The 17,644-nt window shown below is 38.2% G+C and overlaps 2 protein-coding genes across 4 annotated transcripts; both read right to left on the bottom strand.

The window, feature by feature from the left end:
- Window positions 1–722: 722 nt before the first annotated feature.
- On the bottom strand, window positions 723–3,352 carry LOC116212780 (protein CROWDED NUCLEI 4-like). The gene is made up of 2 exons (XM_031547468.1): window positions 1,707–3,352; window positions 723–1,033 (listed from the first exon to the last, which is right to left on the bottom strand). Exons 1-2 carry the CDS (start codon window positions 3,247–3,249, stop codon window positions 921–923), a joined length of 1,656 nt encoding a protein of 551 aa, XP_031403328.1. The 5' UTR covers window positions 3,250–3,352; the 3' UTR covers window positions 723–920.
- Window positions 3,353–13,210: 9,858 nt separating this feature from the next.
- Window positions 13,211–15,853, bottom strand: LOC116212702 (protein CROWDED NUCLEI 2-like). 3 transcript variants are annotated; one of them, XM_031547345.1, is made up of 2 exons: window positions 14,189–15,850; window positions 13,211–13,512 (listed from the first exon to the last, which is right to left on the bottom strand). In XM_031547345.1, the coding sequence occupies exons 1-2, from the start codon at window positions 15,729–15,731 to the stop codon at window positions 13,400–13,402; spliced, it is 1,656 nt and encodes a 551-aa protein (XP_031403205.1). In that variant the 5' UTR covers window positions 15,732–15,850; the 3' UTR covers window positions 13,211–13,399. The 3 variants fall into 3 exon arrangements, with proteins under 3 accessions (XP_031403205.1, XP_031403206.1, XP_031403207.1); XM_031547346.1 differs by lacking the exon at window positions 13,211–13,512 and adding an exon at window positions 13,625–13,881 and having other exon boundaries at window positions 14,189–15,853; XM_031547347.1 differs by lacking the exon at window positions 13,211–13,512 and adding an exon at window positions 13,625–13,878 and having other exon boundaries at window positions 14,189–15,853.
- Between the last annotated feature and the right edge of the window lie 1,791 nt (window positions 15,854–17,644).

Genomic DNA, 17,644 nt, shown 5'->3' with positions numbered 1-17,644 from the left:
TCTCTTGCAAATTTAGTTCGCTATCTTTTGTCCTACACTCCAAGGTAACGATCAAAATCGAACCACGTGATCGTGATCGGCTTACGCATCTATCTCTATCTTATTAGATCAACATCTTCTTGCATTGTCCCATGTTAATTGTTTTCTTCCAACGAGCGTTGCTGATCAAGGGCATAGAAGAGACACGTGAGAGTTTCCCGGTACAGGTCCAGATAGAGCACTCGAACCTTCTCGTCGATCCATCTTTATCATCGTATTAATTTAACTCTGTTCACCGAAATTTGTTACATTCGTACGTCGCAATGCATGCTTTCAACTTTGCGGTTCCTCCACAAGAAGCTTGCAAACAGAGAAGACAAACAAAGAAGACGGAGAAGAAAAAGCTGACTGAGGTTCAGGTCATTTCGACTGTTGGCAAAACAACTCAAAGACGTTTCAAAGATCGGCAAAGTCCGGGCTAAAGAAGGTGTATATTGCGACAGCAACATCCTAAACTATCCTTTACCCACTTCGCCTGTAACTCCTAGCATTCTTTTAGCCTGCAGTGGCAGTAGCACTGCACTGCTCATCTATTTTCTCGAATCCAGTTTCAATGAGATAGAACATTTCGAGATCAGTGCTTTCATCAAATGTTCAGTGATCTTCAGCTGTTCGACTGGCACAGAACTTTCCATATCATAATCTCTTTTGATAAGCTTACTTAGAAAATCATCAGACAGACAGATAATTGCAATATGGATACCATAGAGCCTCTTTAATATCATTAACCTCTATGAGAATGTCAACATGAGATATTCCGCCTAGCTATTTACAAGCATAATCATATTAGCCTATGCGCTAGAAGCAAGAACAGTTAAAAGGGGGTAAATGTACTCTTCCTAATCATTTGATAGTCTTCGAGACTCCCACAAGTAACTTCTTTAGGCCACGCGGCTACGCTTGTATGTATGCTGTACTTGGGAACAATCCTCAACTTTCGGGGAGATCTGAGCGAGCTTCTTTCCAGCCTGATTAAGAAGGATAACCTTCGGGGCTGCCGTGGAATTACGAGCACAAAGCAAAAGAACTTTAGCAAGTCTCAGACGTTTTTCAATAATATAAAACTTACAAAGACGCGCTGAGCGCTATTACTGCATAGCATTACGATAAAGGAGCATATATGTGGAAGCAAAACCAAAACTGAAGCCTCCATGGGTCAGCACAAGTGATTGAACGACTTGTCCACAACCATAAACATAAGAAAGTCATTGGTCGACTAACAAGGGCAAACTAAAGCCTGGTGGATGTAAACTAGGCAGCAGGTATTGTCAACTCAATTCATTATCTAAGCTATAGACTTTCATCAGGGACCCTTCAAAGTAACAGATTGTGGAACTCTTCCTAGCAACTGGTCATTAGCTACTGCCAATGAAGACAAGCAAAAGACTCTAAGTCGAAAACGGGAAAGGAGGCTAACTGAAAATGGTAACATTCACAACAGTAACTAATTTACCCAAGAGAAGATCATGAGAAAGCAAGCTCTTATCAAACCAACAGAAGAAAGTCGGTGTGAAAGATTAGCAACACCTATTGAGAAAGTACTGAGTATAAAAACTTCAAACAATTAGCAAAAGACAAAAAGTCATCAATACAGTAAGAAACGAGAATATGATGAATACATGTGCATCCACATGGAGGTCTAGCCCGTAAAAGTTGATGAAACTTACAAGGTAGCGGTCCTGACAGACCAAGGAGCATTCGTAGTTCATTTGTTTCCCCATGATGGGCTATCGAATTCACAAGATCTTCTAGCTCATTGAGACAAAATGCAGGGGTCAGTTCATAGACCACTATAAGCTTAAAGAGAGCCAACACCCCGAAAACATAATGGGGTGAAGAAGCACTCAGCTGAGCCTTCCATTGGCTGGCCAATGCCATTGCAGCTTCCTTCACCTTAGGCTTAATCTCTAGCGAAGCCTCACCTAAGTAGCGTAACAGCAAGAGACAGCTCCTCTTGCTTACTCTTCTCACATTCTTCCTTGCACATAAGGAGTCAACTTCCTGCAGAGCCTGTAAGACCAGCTTCGCCGGATCGAGCGACAATTGAATCGTGTCTAGAAGCTTCTGTTGGACAAGAACAACGTTAACTCCCTCCCTTAATTCAACCTCTGCTCTCTTCTCCTCCAGCGACTTTTGCAACGAATGCAAGCGCTCTTGCTGGGTTTTTAACCCCATAAGCTGCCCTTGGAGCTGTCTCTCCTTTACCTCTAGTATCCTGGAGCGTTCCTCGAACGATGCTCTGGCCGATTGGATTTCACTAAGGCATTCATCCCTTTCAGCTCTAGCCAAGGCTAGTTCCTTTTGACTAGCCTCAAATTGTTCCTCTCTAGACTTCAGCTCTGCTTCCCTTTCGACAAGTAAAGCCTTGGCGGATTCTAGCTCTTTCTTCAACCCGATTTCATCTGGGCATAGCCGCGAACATTTCTGTATCCTCCTCCGGTCTTCCACCTTGAGATCTCTCACAGACTCCTCCAGCAATGCGAGTTCGCTCTTTTTCGAGTCGAACTCAGCGGAGCATGCTGCCACAGACTTCTGAACGGCATCCAGACTCTTCTTTTTGGATGTCAGCTCCTCATTACACTCATCAATCAACGTCTTGATTGAGCCGAGCTGTCTCCACTTCAAATCGAGATCGACCCTGCACTCCGCTACCGACTTCCGTATTTTATCGAGTTCCATTTTCTTGGAATCGAGTTCAGCGCAGCAGGTCTTTAACGAATCTTGGAGATACTGCTTTTTCATCCCGAGCTCCCTCCGAGACCCCTCGATGGAATCCCTCACCGAAATCAGCTCCTTCTCCTTAACCTCGGTCTCCTGGAGACATTCAGCGAGATAATCCGTCGCCGACGCCAGACGATCCTCCCTCTCTTTGCATTCTCTCGAGCAATCCTCGAGCCTCTTTTCCAACAGGGCCAACCTCTCCTCCCTCATGAGAACCTCTCGCTCAAATTCCTCGGCCTTCTTCTCCACCTCCCTCTCCTTGGACGCGACCTCTGCGAATCTCTCCTCCACCGACCTCTCCCTGGCCCCGAGTTGCTCCAGCCTTTCACCGATGGCCTTGGAGATGGAGTCGAAGTGCTCCTCCAAGTCCTGCCATTGGAGGCCGAAGAGCATGACGGTATTTGCCTGGGCTTGGACGAGGTCTAGAGCTCGACGCAGGCCCTCCTTCTTGCTCCGCGCTAACCCTAACTCGTCGGACAACTTCTCCATTGAAGAACGACAGAGTGAGAGAGAGAGAGCAGAGTCGTCTCCTAAGCTCCGCTTCTGCTTCAGAGATGTAAAGGTAGGGAAGGGGCAGAGGTTCTGATCAATGAATGCATGGGAGTGCCTGATTCTGAATTCTGAGTGGGACCCAACCACTGGGCCCACAGCGGATCCTGGGTGGCGTGTCATTTTTACCCATGTATCTGTTTGTTTGTTCTATATCAATACTAATAAATTAAGAGAAAATTCTACCGAAAAAAAAATATTGAAAGAAAACTATCAATTTGGTTTTCGAAAAATTATTTTACCATCAATTTGATATTTTAAAAACTTTTGCCCTCGATATGATCATTCAAAGATCATATTGTCATCAATTTGGTCTTTCAAAGAATTTTACCATTAATAAGGTCTTTTAAAGATCATATTGTCATTAATTTAATCATCCGTTAAAAAAACCCTTAGAATTGCTTAATTCCTTCAAATAATTTCTATAAATATAAAAGTAAAAATAGAAAAAAATTTAGACATAAGAAAAACTGCTCTCTCTCTAAAACTCAATCTGTATATGCTCATGTTGGAAATGCACGTGTCTACTTGGTTTTTTTTGTTCTTCTTCTCAATATCAATGGGAAAGATGAAGACGAATGGACATGGAGGTGGAGATGGAGACTACCAGGCGATTGACAAAATCACAATGCGTGTGTTGGAGTGAGAAATATTGTCGATTTTTTATTTCAGCAAAATTTTGTTTTTTAGAAATTATTTGACGAAATTATGCAATATTAATGACATTTTTAACAAAGGATTAATTTGATGGACTGAATGATCTTTGAAAGACCATATTGATGGCAAAAATCTTTTAATGACCAAATTAATGGCAATATGAGGACCATATTGATGGTAAAAAATTTTGAATTACCAAATTAATGACAATATGATTTTTGAAGGACCATATAGATATTTTTTGAATAAGTTAACTATTGGACCCACAACGGTCCTTGGACCCAACCATTGGGTCTACCATAGTTACTTTTATTATAATATTACTAAATTGCCCACAATAATTTAATTATAATGAGAAAAAAATGATATATGATATAGGGTAATATAGTAAAAACAAGAGAACTATTAACTTGATACTCGAAAAATCACATTACCATCAATTTAGTTCTTCAAATACTTTTGCCATCAATATGGTCCTCCAAAGATAATTATGTCGAACAAATTAGTCCTTCGCTAGAAAGACTATTAGAATCGACATAAGTTTGTCAATAATTTCTAAAAAAGTTAATAAATAAAATAAGTTTTTTTCTTCAAGACAAACATGGGGGCAAACCTCGTGGGCCTCTCTTGTCGGCCACAGCCCCCAAAGGAGGTCACAGTGGCGAAAGTTTGCCCTGCCCCCCAACTTTTCTCGAGAGAAAGAAGGGGGAAGGGTCGGTGGTTTAGGGGGCTAGAGGTTTGCCCCCTCCTTTACTTCTCTCGAGAGAAACAAAAGTGGGTAGGGCCCCCCTCGTGCCACCTCCTCCTAAGGGGGGAGGGGGGGTCCACCGGGGGTCTCTAGTAAACACCGACGACCTCCCCTGGGAGGGGGGGGAGGGGAAGGTGGTCGGAGGGGGCGGCCCACCAGAGGTTTGCCCCTCTCTGTTTCTCAAGATAGAGAGATAGGGGGAAGGGGCAAACCTAGGGGCCCTCTTTAGCAGGCCATTGGACATAGGTTGTTGTCTTAGTCGCAAGCTGTTATTTTTTACGTAGGCTACCGTCTTAGACCGCCACTGAGGATGTGGCCGACGGGAGGGGTCACCGAGGTTTGCCTCCCCCTCCTTCTATCTCAAAAAGAAAAAAAAATTATTCTTTATTTTTTCGAAATTATGGACGGAATTATGACAATTCTAGCAGTCTCTCTAAAGGAGCACTAATTTGTCCAACGAAATTATCTTTGGAGGATCATAATAATGGCAAAAATCTTTAAAATACCAAATTGATGGTAATATGATTTTTCGAGGACTAAATTGATAGTTTTATCTAAAACTCACTCTCCACAAGCTTTTCTCTTTTTACCCTTGTCTCATTTTCTCTTCACTCTTCTTCACTTTTTGTTTGGCGGATAAAATAATTACTTTTGGGAGAATTACAAAATAATTATTTTATACACGGCGAAAAAGAGCGGGTGTAAACTCTAGTTATATCTCCATCTATATTACAAACTAAAAAAAAGGAAATAATTGGATTGATTTTCCAAGATAATTTTTTTGAAAAAATTCTAACATTATTTTCTCTACTTTAAATGGAGTCAAAAAATGATTTTTGTTTTTTTGGGAAAAAGCATAAACTTCCCTTTAGGGTTTGGAGAATTGCACTTTTTCCCATTTGTTGGCAATATATGCACGTAATCCCACATGACCTTTTTTTATTACATGAAAAGTAAACACCAGTATTTTTATTTATTTATTTTACCTTTTTCACTCATCTTGTTGGGAATTATACTACCAAACCCAAACAATACAAAGAGGATGTAGAGAGGGAGATTTCTCCGGACAGAATAGGACACCGCTGAATGCATTGCTTCTCTCCTTCCGGAATTGCGATCGGAATAGGACAAGGAGAAGAGCTATCATAATTGCTTCTCTTTCTGGGAAATTGTGATCGAATGAGTGCAAACAGTTGCTTGTCTTCATCGCCATCGAATTAGGGCAAGGAAAAGAAGATCACGATTACTTTGCCACATAAGTGCTAAGTTCATCAAATAAATTTCTAGTATTCTTTGTGTCTGCTCTTGTTCATGTTTACCCGAGTTTCTAGAAATTTTCATGATTGCTTTAGATCGAGGACCTTGAGGAATTCCCTGCAATATGTATGAAAAAAGAAAAAAAAATAACGATGTTTACTTTTCGTTTGATAAAATACGGTTAAATGAGGTTATGTGCATATTTTGCCAACAAATGGGGGAGACTAGGGAAAAGTATAATTTTAGTCCTGTAGATTTAGCCATTTTTCTATTTTCATCGTATTTCTATTTTCTTTCCTATTTATTTCCTTTACCTTTTGTTGCTTTTTCTATTTTGATCTTTCCATTACTGTGAGTACTATTAATTCTGTTGACTTGAATTCCAATTTTTTTTTTCGCTGAATAACTTGAATTCCAATTAGATGCCTACCTAGGAGAAATTACGGGCCTGTTTGGTTTCGAGATTTTATTTTAAAATCACAATTCTAACTTAACTCTATCCACTACAAAACAAAATAACTCATACAAAATCAAAAAGTGGGTCCCATTTATACCACTTTTTTTCACAACAAAACAACATAATTCATACAAAGTCAAAGGGTGAACCCCATTTTTTCCACTCAAAATCAAAATCAAATCTGATTTTAAAATCCTACTATGAAACCAAACGCAACCTACAACATGGGGACATGCCAATGGAAAAAGAAAGCCCAAATTAACAAATGAATATTTAAAATAAATAAAGAAAATAAATTTTTCTCTCTTCTTCCCTCGACTCCTCCTCCTTATTCTTCTTCCTCGGCTGATTTGTCCCTTCTCATAGCTGAAGAACATAACAAAGGAGGTGAGACGAACTTTCCTACTTAGTCTCTGATACCTCTGTCAGCGGCCCTAATGGTTAAAGTAACAGAAGGATGAAAATATAAATAAAATGATAGGTAGATGACAAAAATAGAAAAGAAATAATAAAAAGGATACAAATAGAAAAGTGATTAAATCTAACAAGACTAAAATTATTTTTTTCGGGGGAGAATACAATTTTCTCAAACCTCAAGGGAGGTTTCTACTTTTTACCCCATTTGTTTTCATAACGAGGGTGTCCGAACTTCGTCACGTCAACACCCCCACAAGCAAATCATTTTTTTAAAGCATATACTTCTAGAATTGTTTCGTTTATTGACAATTGCTAGTTTTCCATAAGTTTTTCATTTTTCATCCATCTTTCATCAATTTTCTATTACTTTTTCTATAAATTATTTAAAAAATGATAATATTGGAAAAATATTGAAATAATTAAAAGATACAAAATAATTGAGGGAAAAACATACAAAATAATTGAGGGAGAGGAAGAAAGAATAAGTGGAGAGGGACGGGGCGTTTAGCATGTCACAAGCTTACTTGCACAATGTTGACAGACATCGTCGGGATTTCGTCATCATCTTTCTATTAGGACAATAGTAATGGGGCGTATAGAAACCCACCCTCAACCCCAACCCTCGTGTTTGTTTTTGTTTTTATTTTTATTTTTTGAATCCTGACATTTGCAAGTTTAATGAACTCCGACTGATTCAATCGAACCGAATCGGCTCACTAAGGAATAAAACTGTCATAGTGTGAATTTTTTTTTCATCCATAAGATTCGAACATGAGATTTTGGTTGAAGGGAATGAGCGCCGAACCATTTGAACCAATCCAGGTCGATACCCCTCATGCTTTTTATTTTTTTTGAAAATAAGAAAATCATTTCTTAAAAGGAAACGTCAACCTAAGTTACACACGGTATAAACAAAACTATTTTAAAAGTACATACTTTCAATTTAAAAAAAAAAAGTAAACGGAAAAAAGTACATACTTTACGAACTTAACTTAACTTAACTTAACTTTTCTTTTAATTTAACAATACAATCATTATATTTTTATCTTTTTCTTCAAATTTTATCTCATACTTTTTCTTATCTATTAGTATTTACACACGTGCGTTGCACGCATAACAGAAAAAAGAACGACTACTCATAGTCATAATGGTAAACAAAAGAGAAATGAGAAACAATGAATAACGGGAATAGCACCTGTGAAAATCGAAATCTATAACCTCTTAATTAATAAGTGAGGCAAGTACCGCTACGCAATATCCCTTTTTTCCAACTATCACTTATTATAAAGTACTTTACTATAATATGAATTTTATTAAATAAATTCATGGAAGGAAAGAAATCGCTTCACAAAGATGAATGTACTCGATAATCTTGTATATATCTTACCAACTTCAAGATGATTATAGTAATGTGTTTTAGTTTCTCTAGATCGCATTTCCAGTAATAAAAGGAGGATTAGTTGTTTATAAACTACATATAATTACTCTAAGGCACATGCAAATAAAAAGAAAATTTTGGACTCTAGCAATTTCTTTTTCTGGCTATGGACTATAGCATTTTTTTTTTCGGTTATACGACTGTAGCATTTTCGAACACCTAATTATGTATACGTATTCTCCTTGTAATGGAAATATAAAAAGTTACAAAGGGCAAAAAGAAACTCACGATGATAAAACCGTATGCATATATACACAAACATTACAAATGATGGACCTTCCAAAAATTAAAAGTTGTAATATATTTTGCGTTTCACTCAATTAGTGTAGTTTTACTAATATCCACGAAAAATGAATTCAACCTGAAATCTTTTGGTTACTTTATGAGAGCGTGCGACGTTAACACCATACAAAACCTTCTTTTTCCAATTGTTTATATCTTATCTCAATGAAGATAGTGCATAAAATTGAAAATTCATAATTATGTTGCTCATTGATAAATTCACTGACTGTGAGCAACCATATATAAGGAAACATGGTTTGCTAACTAAATTCTAACTGATGCACACGTATAAAATGATAATTCCCGGGCAAAGAATATTCTAGAAAAAGTTCAATTCATCGGTAGGGTAGTTTCAAAAGTGATATTTCCTTGTAACGGAAAAAAGAAAGTGACACAAAGAATGTTCCAATTTACTTCGAATGACTTTAGATTAACTCTGTACATAATTAATTAGATACTTCAAGAAACTTCTTCTTGACCAATTATTAATATTCGGTCAAAATCGTCATGCAAAATATAGAAATAATATTCGGTCAAAATCATCATGGAAAATATAGAAATAATTATCTTACAATGCTCGTGTCCTTCCGAACTCAAGGTGGCTCGTACTCTGAGCATGCATATTTTCCACTTAACTTCAACTTGTTTTGGGAGAATATCTGAATGGAACCACCCCTTCTCTTCCGCAACATTGAGTTGCTTCATCCCATTCGACCGAGGGAAATTATTTATGGTGGCTAAATAACAAGCCGTCATAGCACAAGACCCACAAAATATTCGGGTATCAGTACGCAGCTCAAATACTCCAACACCTCAATCGCAGCAAAATATTCAACTTGGTGCAAAATTTAAAAATATAATTTATGACACACACACATATATATATATATATGAAATGTCTCTATATCTCAAAAAACCATACTACGTAGAGAACGTTCTCTCTATTCTCAAATTGTATGGACAATCATTCAAGATATAGGCGGAATCTCAAAGTTATCATAAAAATGAATTACACCAAAAAAATCTAATACATAAAAATCACATAACCCAGAAATAAAGTTCATAAAAAGGAAGAATCAAAATAGAAATCAAAGTTCATAGATCGAAATACTTGAAAAACAGTGTAGTAGGCGTTACCAATAAACTTTCTTAATAAAGACAAATTTCCTTACAACAATATTGAAATACAGTTTCAATGGAAATGCTAACTCAGGATATAATAATACCCGCGAGAGATATAATGTCACGGTAATGATATCCCTTCATCAAAACCCAACGCCCTGAAAAGAAAAGAATAGAAAAAAATAATACTTCATAATGGATAGAGTAATAGAAGAAAAATAGGAGAAATGGTGAGATTCTCAAACATAAGAATACTCCTCTCTCGAAAACTCTCTCACGTTGAGAGTGTTTTCGCGCTTCACTCATAATCAATTGGGAGATAATTGGAAGTTTATATATATATATATATATACCTATATGGAAACGCCATAGTATCATAATTGAAGGGACACTCCTCTCTGGGTACCTTCTATAAGCAGCTTTGCTTTTCTCCCTTCAACTTCTATAAGCGGTTGCCTTTTGTCTGTTGCTTTTCCTTTTTTTTTTTCCTTCAATGGGTCCATGGGAACTGACATATTGATAGTAACATTTCTCTCTTCTTTATTATTATTATTATTATTATTAAATGTGAAATAGTTGTTTTTAGTCGGTTCATAAAAGGTACTTATTGATGAAAAGATGCATGTAGATAGTTGTCATTGGTATAGGAGGCATGATCTAAAAAAAAATGTATCGGCGGTTATATTTTGGAAGATTTAAATTGGACAGACAAATAGGGGATATAAATGCAAGTTTTTAAAATTTAAAGGGTATTTTAAAAAAATAAATATGGAGAATTACTTTTAGGGATTTCACACTTTTGGGTTTAGTATAGATATATATGAAGTATGGGTATAGATAATATTAGTTGTAAAATATGATTTAGAAGGTATAGAATAAGTATAAATTTTTATTTTTTTGTTAAATTTGAACTGAAGATATATTGATGGATGTGCGTGTTTAGAATGAGGCGACTGGTGTAAATGACTTAATCTAAGTGAAAATGTATGTGCGGTTATATTTTAGAGAAATACAATTTAGTGAGATAAGGAGGGATATTGATGCATACTTTTTAAAGTTTGAAGGGCATTTTGAAAAAGTAAATGTGGAGAAACACAACAGTGAGCTCCATACTTTTATATATATAATATATTATTACTATTAATTTTTAATACTAAATTCTCTCAACTGTTCAATACTTTTCCTCAATTTTAACACTTTTTTCTTAATTTAACAACAAAATCATTACTTTTTCATCTTCTTTTTAAAATTCTCTGACGTACTTTTTCCAATTACTTTTATCTTTATCTCCTCGAATCAAACTAAATTAAATTTAACTTCATTACCAAACGCCATCTAAATTTAAATAGGTTTTCCATTTAGGGTATAATTAGGAAAGAAAGAAAACAACCTAATTTTCCTTATTCTAAAAACGTCTATAATAAAAGAAAAAACTTTACTTAATTCAAGCAATAAAATTAGAAAAAAGTTCAAGGCTAATAAATAAAAAACTCGGAGTTAAAAATTAATTGATTTCACCTTGACGAACGAATTTTGCAAATAAAAAATGCAATTGTTAAAAAATTAACTGATTTATGACATGCAAATATTGGTTGACATAGTCACTTCCCTTTATTAGCTTCTTAAAGCTATACGGATGATATATAATTGCTAAAACAAATGCATGTACATGTATAATCAATCAGTAACTTCCAATTTTAAATTGAAGAGAACATCTTTATGGTATCATTATTTCTTCTGGAATTAATACAAAGTTTTATTATGAAAGTTCACTTAGCATAATATTCTCTAGATATAAGCTTCGCCAAAATAATTTTCCACTATTCTAATGATGGTAGAAGCAAATTATATGTGATGCTAGTAGCAGCTTTTGTGAAAATGCATATATGCATGAGTTTCTCAATCGTGAAGAGGATAAGTTAAGAAATAATTAAATTAACTAGTCCTTCAGCGGGTACTTGTATTTCTTAGAGATGCATAAGTAGATTGTACATTAATTGGATAAAATTTTCGAGAAATCCGAAATTCAAGAGCATGTTCATGAAAAAGTAAGAGACTGTGGTGAAAATTATAAAAGCCAAAACACTTTTGTTGCTTTAATACAGGGAACGTGAAGAGACTTATCACTAGGAGCTAAGGGTTTTCATAGAAGCATATGGATTTGTTTACACCCATTTTGTGCACTTAACGGCCGTTACAAGTCAGTGACGGATGTGATGATTTAGTGAGTTGAATTGGTCGAATTTGGGTTCATTTTAAGCCTACGACTTGACATTTTCCAAGAGGCCCACGTGTAGAGGTGATCCATGATTGGAGGCTTGAAGGCCCTACTCGAGGTTCCACGGCATCACTCGACGTGGACAGCCATTGACGGGTCTAGGATTCAAGGAAAAAATCGTGGAGGCAGCTAGCTGGGCTGATTAGATCATTCAGTTCGGAGCATATCAGCTAGCTCTCTCTAGGAAGGAGTTTCGATTCTTTCCAAAAAAATAGCAACGCACAAATCTGAGAGGACAAATACATAACTCTACATGGCAGCGAGAGACATTTCCTTGACTTGCACAGCATATATGGGAGTTAGCGCTACATATTTGATCATTAGCCGAGTATGAAAACAAGTTCGATTTGTGTCCGTGCTTAGGTTGATGCGTGCGATTAAGGCAACAAAGGCACGGCAAAAATCGAACCCCGTGGTAACAATCAAAATCGAACCACGTGATCAGCTTAGGTATCTATCTCTATCTTATTAGATCAACATCTTCTTGCATTGTCGCATGTTAATTGTTTTCTTCGAACGGGCGTTGCAGATCAAGGGCATAGAAGAGACACGTGAGAGCTTCCCGGCATCACAGGTCCAGATAGAGCACTTGAACCTTCTTATCGATCCATCTTTATCGCCGTATTAATTTATTGTGAATGGTTTGCTCTACTTGCCATCCCACGACTATAATGGCAGAAGTTCCTTCACTTGCCATTACTCATCACAGACCAGATAACTTCCCGAAGGTGCATCATGTTAACTCTAATTTTTCTAACTCTGTTCACCGAAATTTGTTACATTCGTACGTCGCAATACATGCTTTCAACTTTGCGGTTCCTCCACAAGAAGCTTGCAAACAGAGAAGACAAACAAAGAAGACGGAGAAGAAAAGGCAGACTGAGGTTCAGGTCATTTTGAATGTTGGCAAAACCAACTCAAAGACGTTTCAAAGATTGGCAAAGTCCGGGCTAAAGAAGGTGTATATTCCGACAGCAACATCCTAAACTATCCTTTACCCACTTCCCCTGTAACTCCTAGCATTTCTTTTAGCCTGCAGTGGCAGTAGCATTGCATTGCTCATCTATTTTCTCGAATCCAGTTTCAATGACAGAACATTTGGAGTTCAGTGCTTTCGATTGAATTACGATTGTGCAATTGAACTTTCATCATATGTTTAGTGATCTTCAGCTGCTCGACTGGCACAGAACTTTCCATATCATAATCTCTTTTGATAAGCTTACTTAGAAAATCATCAGACAGACAGATAATTGCAATATGGATACCATAGAGCCTCTTTAATATCATTAACCTCTATGAGAATGTCAACATGAGATATTCCGCCTAGATATTTACAAGCATAATCATATTAGCCTATGTGCTAGAAGCAAGAACAGTTAAAAGGGGGTAAATGTACTCTTACTAAGCATTTGATAGTCCCAAAAGTTAACTTCTTTAGGCCATGCGGCTACGCTTGTATGGATGCTGTACTTGGGAACAATCCTCAACTTTCGGGGAGATCTGAGCAAGCTTCTTTCCAGCCTGCTTAAGAAGGATAACCTTTGGGGCTGCCATGGAATTACGAGCACAAAGCAAACAGAACTTTAGCAAGTCTCGGATGTTTTTCAATTATATAAAACTTACAAAGATGCACTGAGTGCTATTACTGCATAGCATTAAGATAAAGGAGCATATATGTGGAAGCAAACCAAAACTGAAGCCTCCATGGGTCAGCACAAGTGATTGAGCGACTTGTCCACAACCATAAACATAAGGAAGTCATTGGTCGAATAACAAGGGCAAACTAAAGCCTGGTGGATGTAAACTAGGCAGCAGCTATTGTCAACTCAATTCATTATCTAAGCTATAAACTTTCATCAGGGACCCTTCAAAGTAACGGATTTGTGGAACTCTTCCTAGCAACTGGTCATTAGCTACTGCCAATGAAGACAAGCAAAAGTCAGTCTAAGCCGAAAACGGGAAAGGAGTCTAACTGAAAATGGTAACATTCACAACAGTAACTGATTTACCCAAGAGAAGATCATGAGAATGCAAGCTCTTATCAAACCAACAGAAGACAATCGGTGTGAAAGATTAGCAACACATATTGAGAAAGTACTGAGTATAAAAACTTCAAACAATTAGCAAAAGACAAACAATCATCAATACAGTAAGAAACGAGAATATGATGAATACATGTGCATCCACATGGAGGTTTAGCCTGTAAAAGTTTATGAAACTTACGAGGTAGCGGTCCTGACAGACCAAGGAGCTTTCGTAGTTCATTTGTTTCCCCATGATGGGCTATCGAATTCACAAGATCTTCTAGCTCATTGAGACAAAATGCAGGGGTCAGTTCATAGACCACTATAAGCCTCAAGAAAGCCAACACCCCGAAAACAAAATGGGGTGAAGAAGCACTCAGCTGAGCCTTCCATTGGCTGGCCAGTGCCATTGCAGCTTCCTTCACCTTAGGCTTAATCTCTAGCGAAGCCTCACCTAAGTAGCGTAAGAGCAAGAGACAGCTCCTCTTGCTTACTCTTCTCACCTTCTTCCTTGCACATAAGGAGTCAACTTCCTGCAGAGCCAGTAAGAACAGCTTCGCGGGATCGAGCGACATTTGAATCGTGTCTAGAAGCTTCTGTTGGACAAGAACAACGTTAACTCCCTCCCTCAATTCAACCTCTGCTCTCTTCTCCTCCAGCGACTTTTGCAACGAATGCAAGCGCTCTTGCTGGGTTTTTAACCCCATAAGCTGCCCTTGGAGCTGTCTCTCCTTTACCTCTAGTATCCTGGAGCGTTCCTCGAACGATGCTCTGGCCGATTGGATTTCACTAAGGCATTCGTCCCTTTCAGCTCTAGCCAAGGCTAGTTCCTTGTGACTAGCCTCAAGTTGTTCCTCTCTAGACTTCAGCTCTGCTTCCCGTTGGACGAGTAAAGCCTTGGCGGATTCTAGCTCTTTCTTCAACCCGATTTCATCTGGGCATAGCCGCGAACATTTCTGTATCCTCCTCCGGTCTTCCACCTTGAGATCTCTAACAGACTTCTCCAGCAATGCGCGTTCACTCTTTTTCGAGTCGACCTCAGCGGAGCACACTACCACGGACTTCTTAATGGCATCCATATCCTTCCTTTTGGATGTCAGCTCCTCATTACACTCATCAATCAACGTCTTGATAGAGCCGAGCTGTCTCCACTTCAAATCGAGATCGACCCTGCACTCCGCTACCGACTTTTGGATTTTATCGAGTTCCATTTTCTTCGAATCGAGTTCAGCGCAGCAGGTCTTTAACGAATCTTGGAGGTCCTGCTTTTTCATCCCGAGCTCCCTCTGAGAATCCTCAATGGAATCCCTCACCGAAATCAGCTCCTTCTCCTTGACCTCGGTCTCCTGGAGACATTCAGCGAGATAATCCGTCGCCGACGCCAGACGATCCTCCTTCTCTTTGCATTCTCTCGAGCAATCCTCGAGCCTCTTTTCCAACAGGGCCAACCTCTCCTCCCTCATGAGAACTTCTCGCTCAAATTCCTCGGCCTTCTTCTCCACCTCCCTCTCCTTGGACACGACATCTGCAAACCTCTCCTCCACCGACCTCTCCCTGGCCCCGAGTTGCTCCAGCCTTTCACCGATGGCCTTGGAGATGGAGTCGAAGTGCTCCTCCAAGTCCTGCCATTGAAGGCCGAACAGCATGACGGTATTTGCCTGGGCTTGGACGAGGTCTAGAGCTCGACGCAGGCCCTCCTTCTTGCTCCGCGCTAACCCTAACTCGTCGGACAACTTCTCCATTGAAGAACGACAGAGTGAGAGAGAGTGAGAGCAGACTCGTCTCCTCAGCTCCGCTTCTTCTTCAGAGGTGTAAAGGTACGGAAGGAGCAGAGGTTTTGATCAATGAATGCATGGGAGTGGTGGAGTGCCTGATTCTGGCTTCTGAGTGGGACCCAACCACTGGGCCCACAGCGGATCCTGGGTGGCGTGTCATTTTTATTCTATGTCTATACTAATAAATTAAGAGAAAATTCTTTCAACCGAAAAAAAAAATTAAGAGAAAATTTTATAACCGAAAAGTGGGCAGGCCCCCCTCCAACCACCTCTCCCCAATGGGGGTCTACCGGGGTCTCTAACAGACACCGGTGACCTCCCTTGAGGGGAGGGAAGCTAGTCGGAAGGGGCGGCCTCGGAGGGGCGGCCCCTAGAGGTTTGCCTCCCTCTGTTTCTCTAGAGAGAGAGATAGGGGGAAGGGACAAACTTTGGGTCCTCTTTAGCAGGCCATCGGACATAGGTTGTTGTCTTAGACGCAGGCTATTGTTTTCGACGTAGGTTGCTGTCTTTGACGACCGCCACTGGGGATGTGGCCGATGGGATGGGCCCTCGAAGTTTGTCGACCCTCCCTCTATCTCAAATAGCAAAAAAAATTATTCTTTATTTATTCGAAATTATTGATGGAGTTATAACAATTCTAGTAGTCTTTCTAAAGGAGGACTAATTTGTCCATCAAAATTATCTTTGGAGGATCATAATAATGGCAAAAATCTTTGACATACCAAATTGATGGTAATATGATTTTTCGAGAACCAAATTGATAATTTTTCTCTAAAATTCACTCTCCACAGGCTTTTCTCTTTTTACCCCTATCTCACTTTCTCTTCACTCTTCTTCACTTTTTGTGTGGCGGATAAAATAATTACTTTTGGATGAATTACAAAATAATTATTTTATATACGGCTAATAGCACGGGTGTAAACTCTAGTTATATCTCCATCTATATTACAATCTAAAAAAAAAGGAAATAATTGGATTGATTTTCTAGGATAATTTTTTTGAAAAAATTCTAACATTATTTTCTCTATTTTAAATGGAGTCAAAAATTGATTTTTTTTGGGGAAAAAACAGAAACTTCCCTTGAGAGTTTGGAGAACTGCACTTTTTCCCATTTGTTGGCAATATATGCACGTAATCCCATTTGACCTTTTCTGATTACATGAAAAGTAAACATCAATATTTTTATTTATTTATTTTACCTTTTTTCACTCATATTGTTAGGAATTATATTACCAAACTCAAACGACACAAAGAGGATGTAGAGAGGGAGATTTTTCCGAACGGAATAGGACACTAGCGAACATATTGCTTCTCCCCTTCCGGAATTGCGATCGGAATAGGACAAGGAGAAGAGCTATCATAATTGCTTCCCTTTTTGGGAAATTGTGATCGAATGAGTACGAACAATTGCTTCTCTTCATCGCCATCGAATTAGGGCAAGGAAAAGAATATCACGATTACTTTGCCACATAAGTGCTAAGTTCATCAAATAAATTTATTGTATTCTTTGTGTCTGCTCTTGCTCATGTTTACCCAAGTTTCTAGAAATTTCCATGATCGCTCTAGATCAACGACCTTGAGGAATTCCCTGCAATATATATGAAAAAAGAAAAAAAATAACGATGTTTTCTTTTCGTTTGATAAAAAAGGGTTAAATGGGGTTATGTGCATATTTTACTAACAAATGGGGGAGGCTAGGGAAAATTATAGTTTTAGTCCCATAGGTTTAGCCACTTTTCTATTGTCATCATATTTCTATTTTCTTTCCAGTTTATGTCCTTTACCTTTTGTTTCTTTTTTTATTTTGATCCTTCCGTTACTTTGAGTACTATTAATTTTGTTGACTTGAATTCCAATTAGGTGCCTACCTAGGAGAAATT

The sequence above is a fragment of the Punica granatum genome, chromosome 7, assembly GCF_007655135.1.
Source record: "Punica granatum isolate Tunisia-2019 chromosome 7, ASM765513v2, whole genome shotgun sequence".
Classification (NCBI taxonomy): domain Eukaryota; kingdom Viridiplantae; phylum Streptophyta; class Magnoliopsida; order Myrtales; family Lythraceae; genus Punica; species Punica granatum.
Note: the sequence above shows the minus strand (reverse complement) of the source record. Positions and strands in the feature narration are given on the sequence as shown.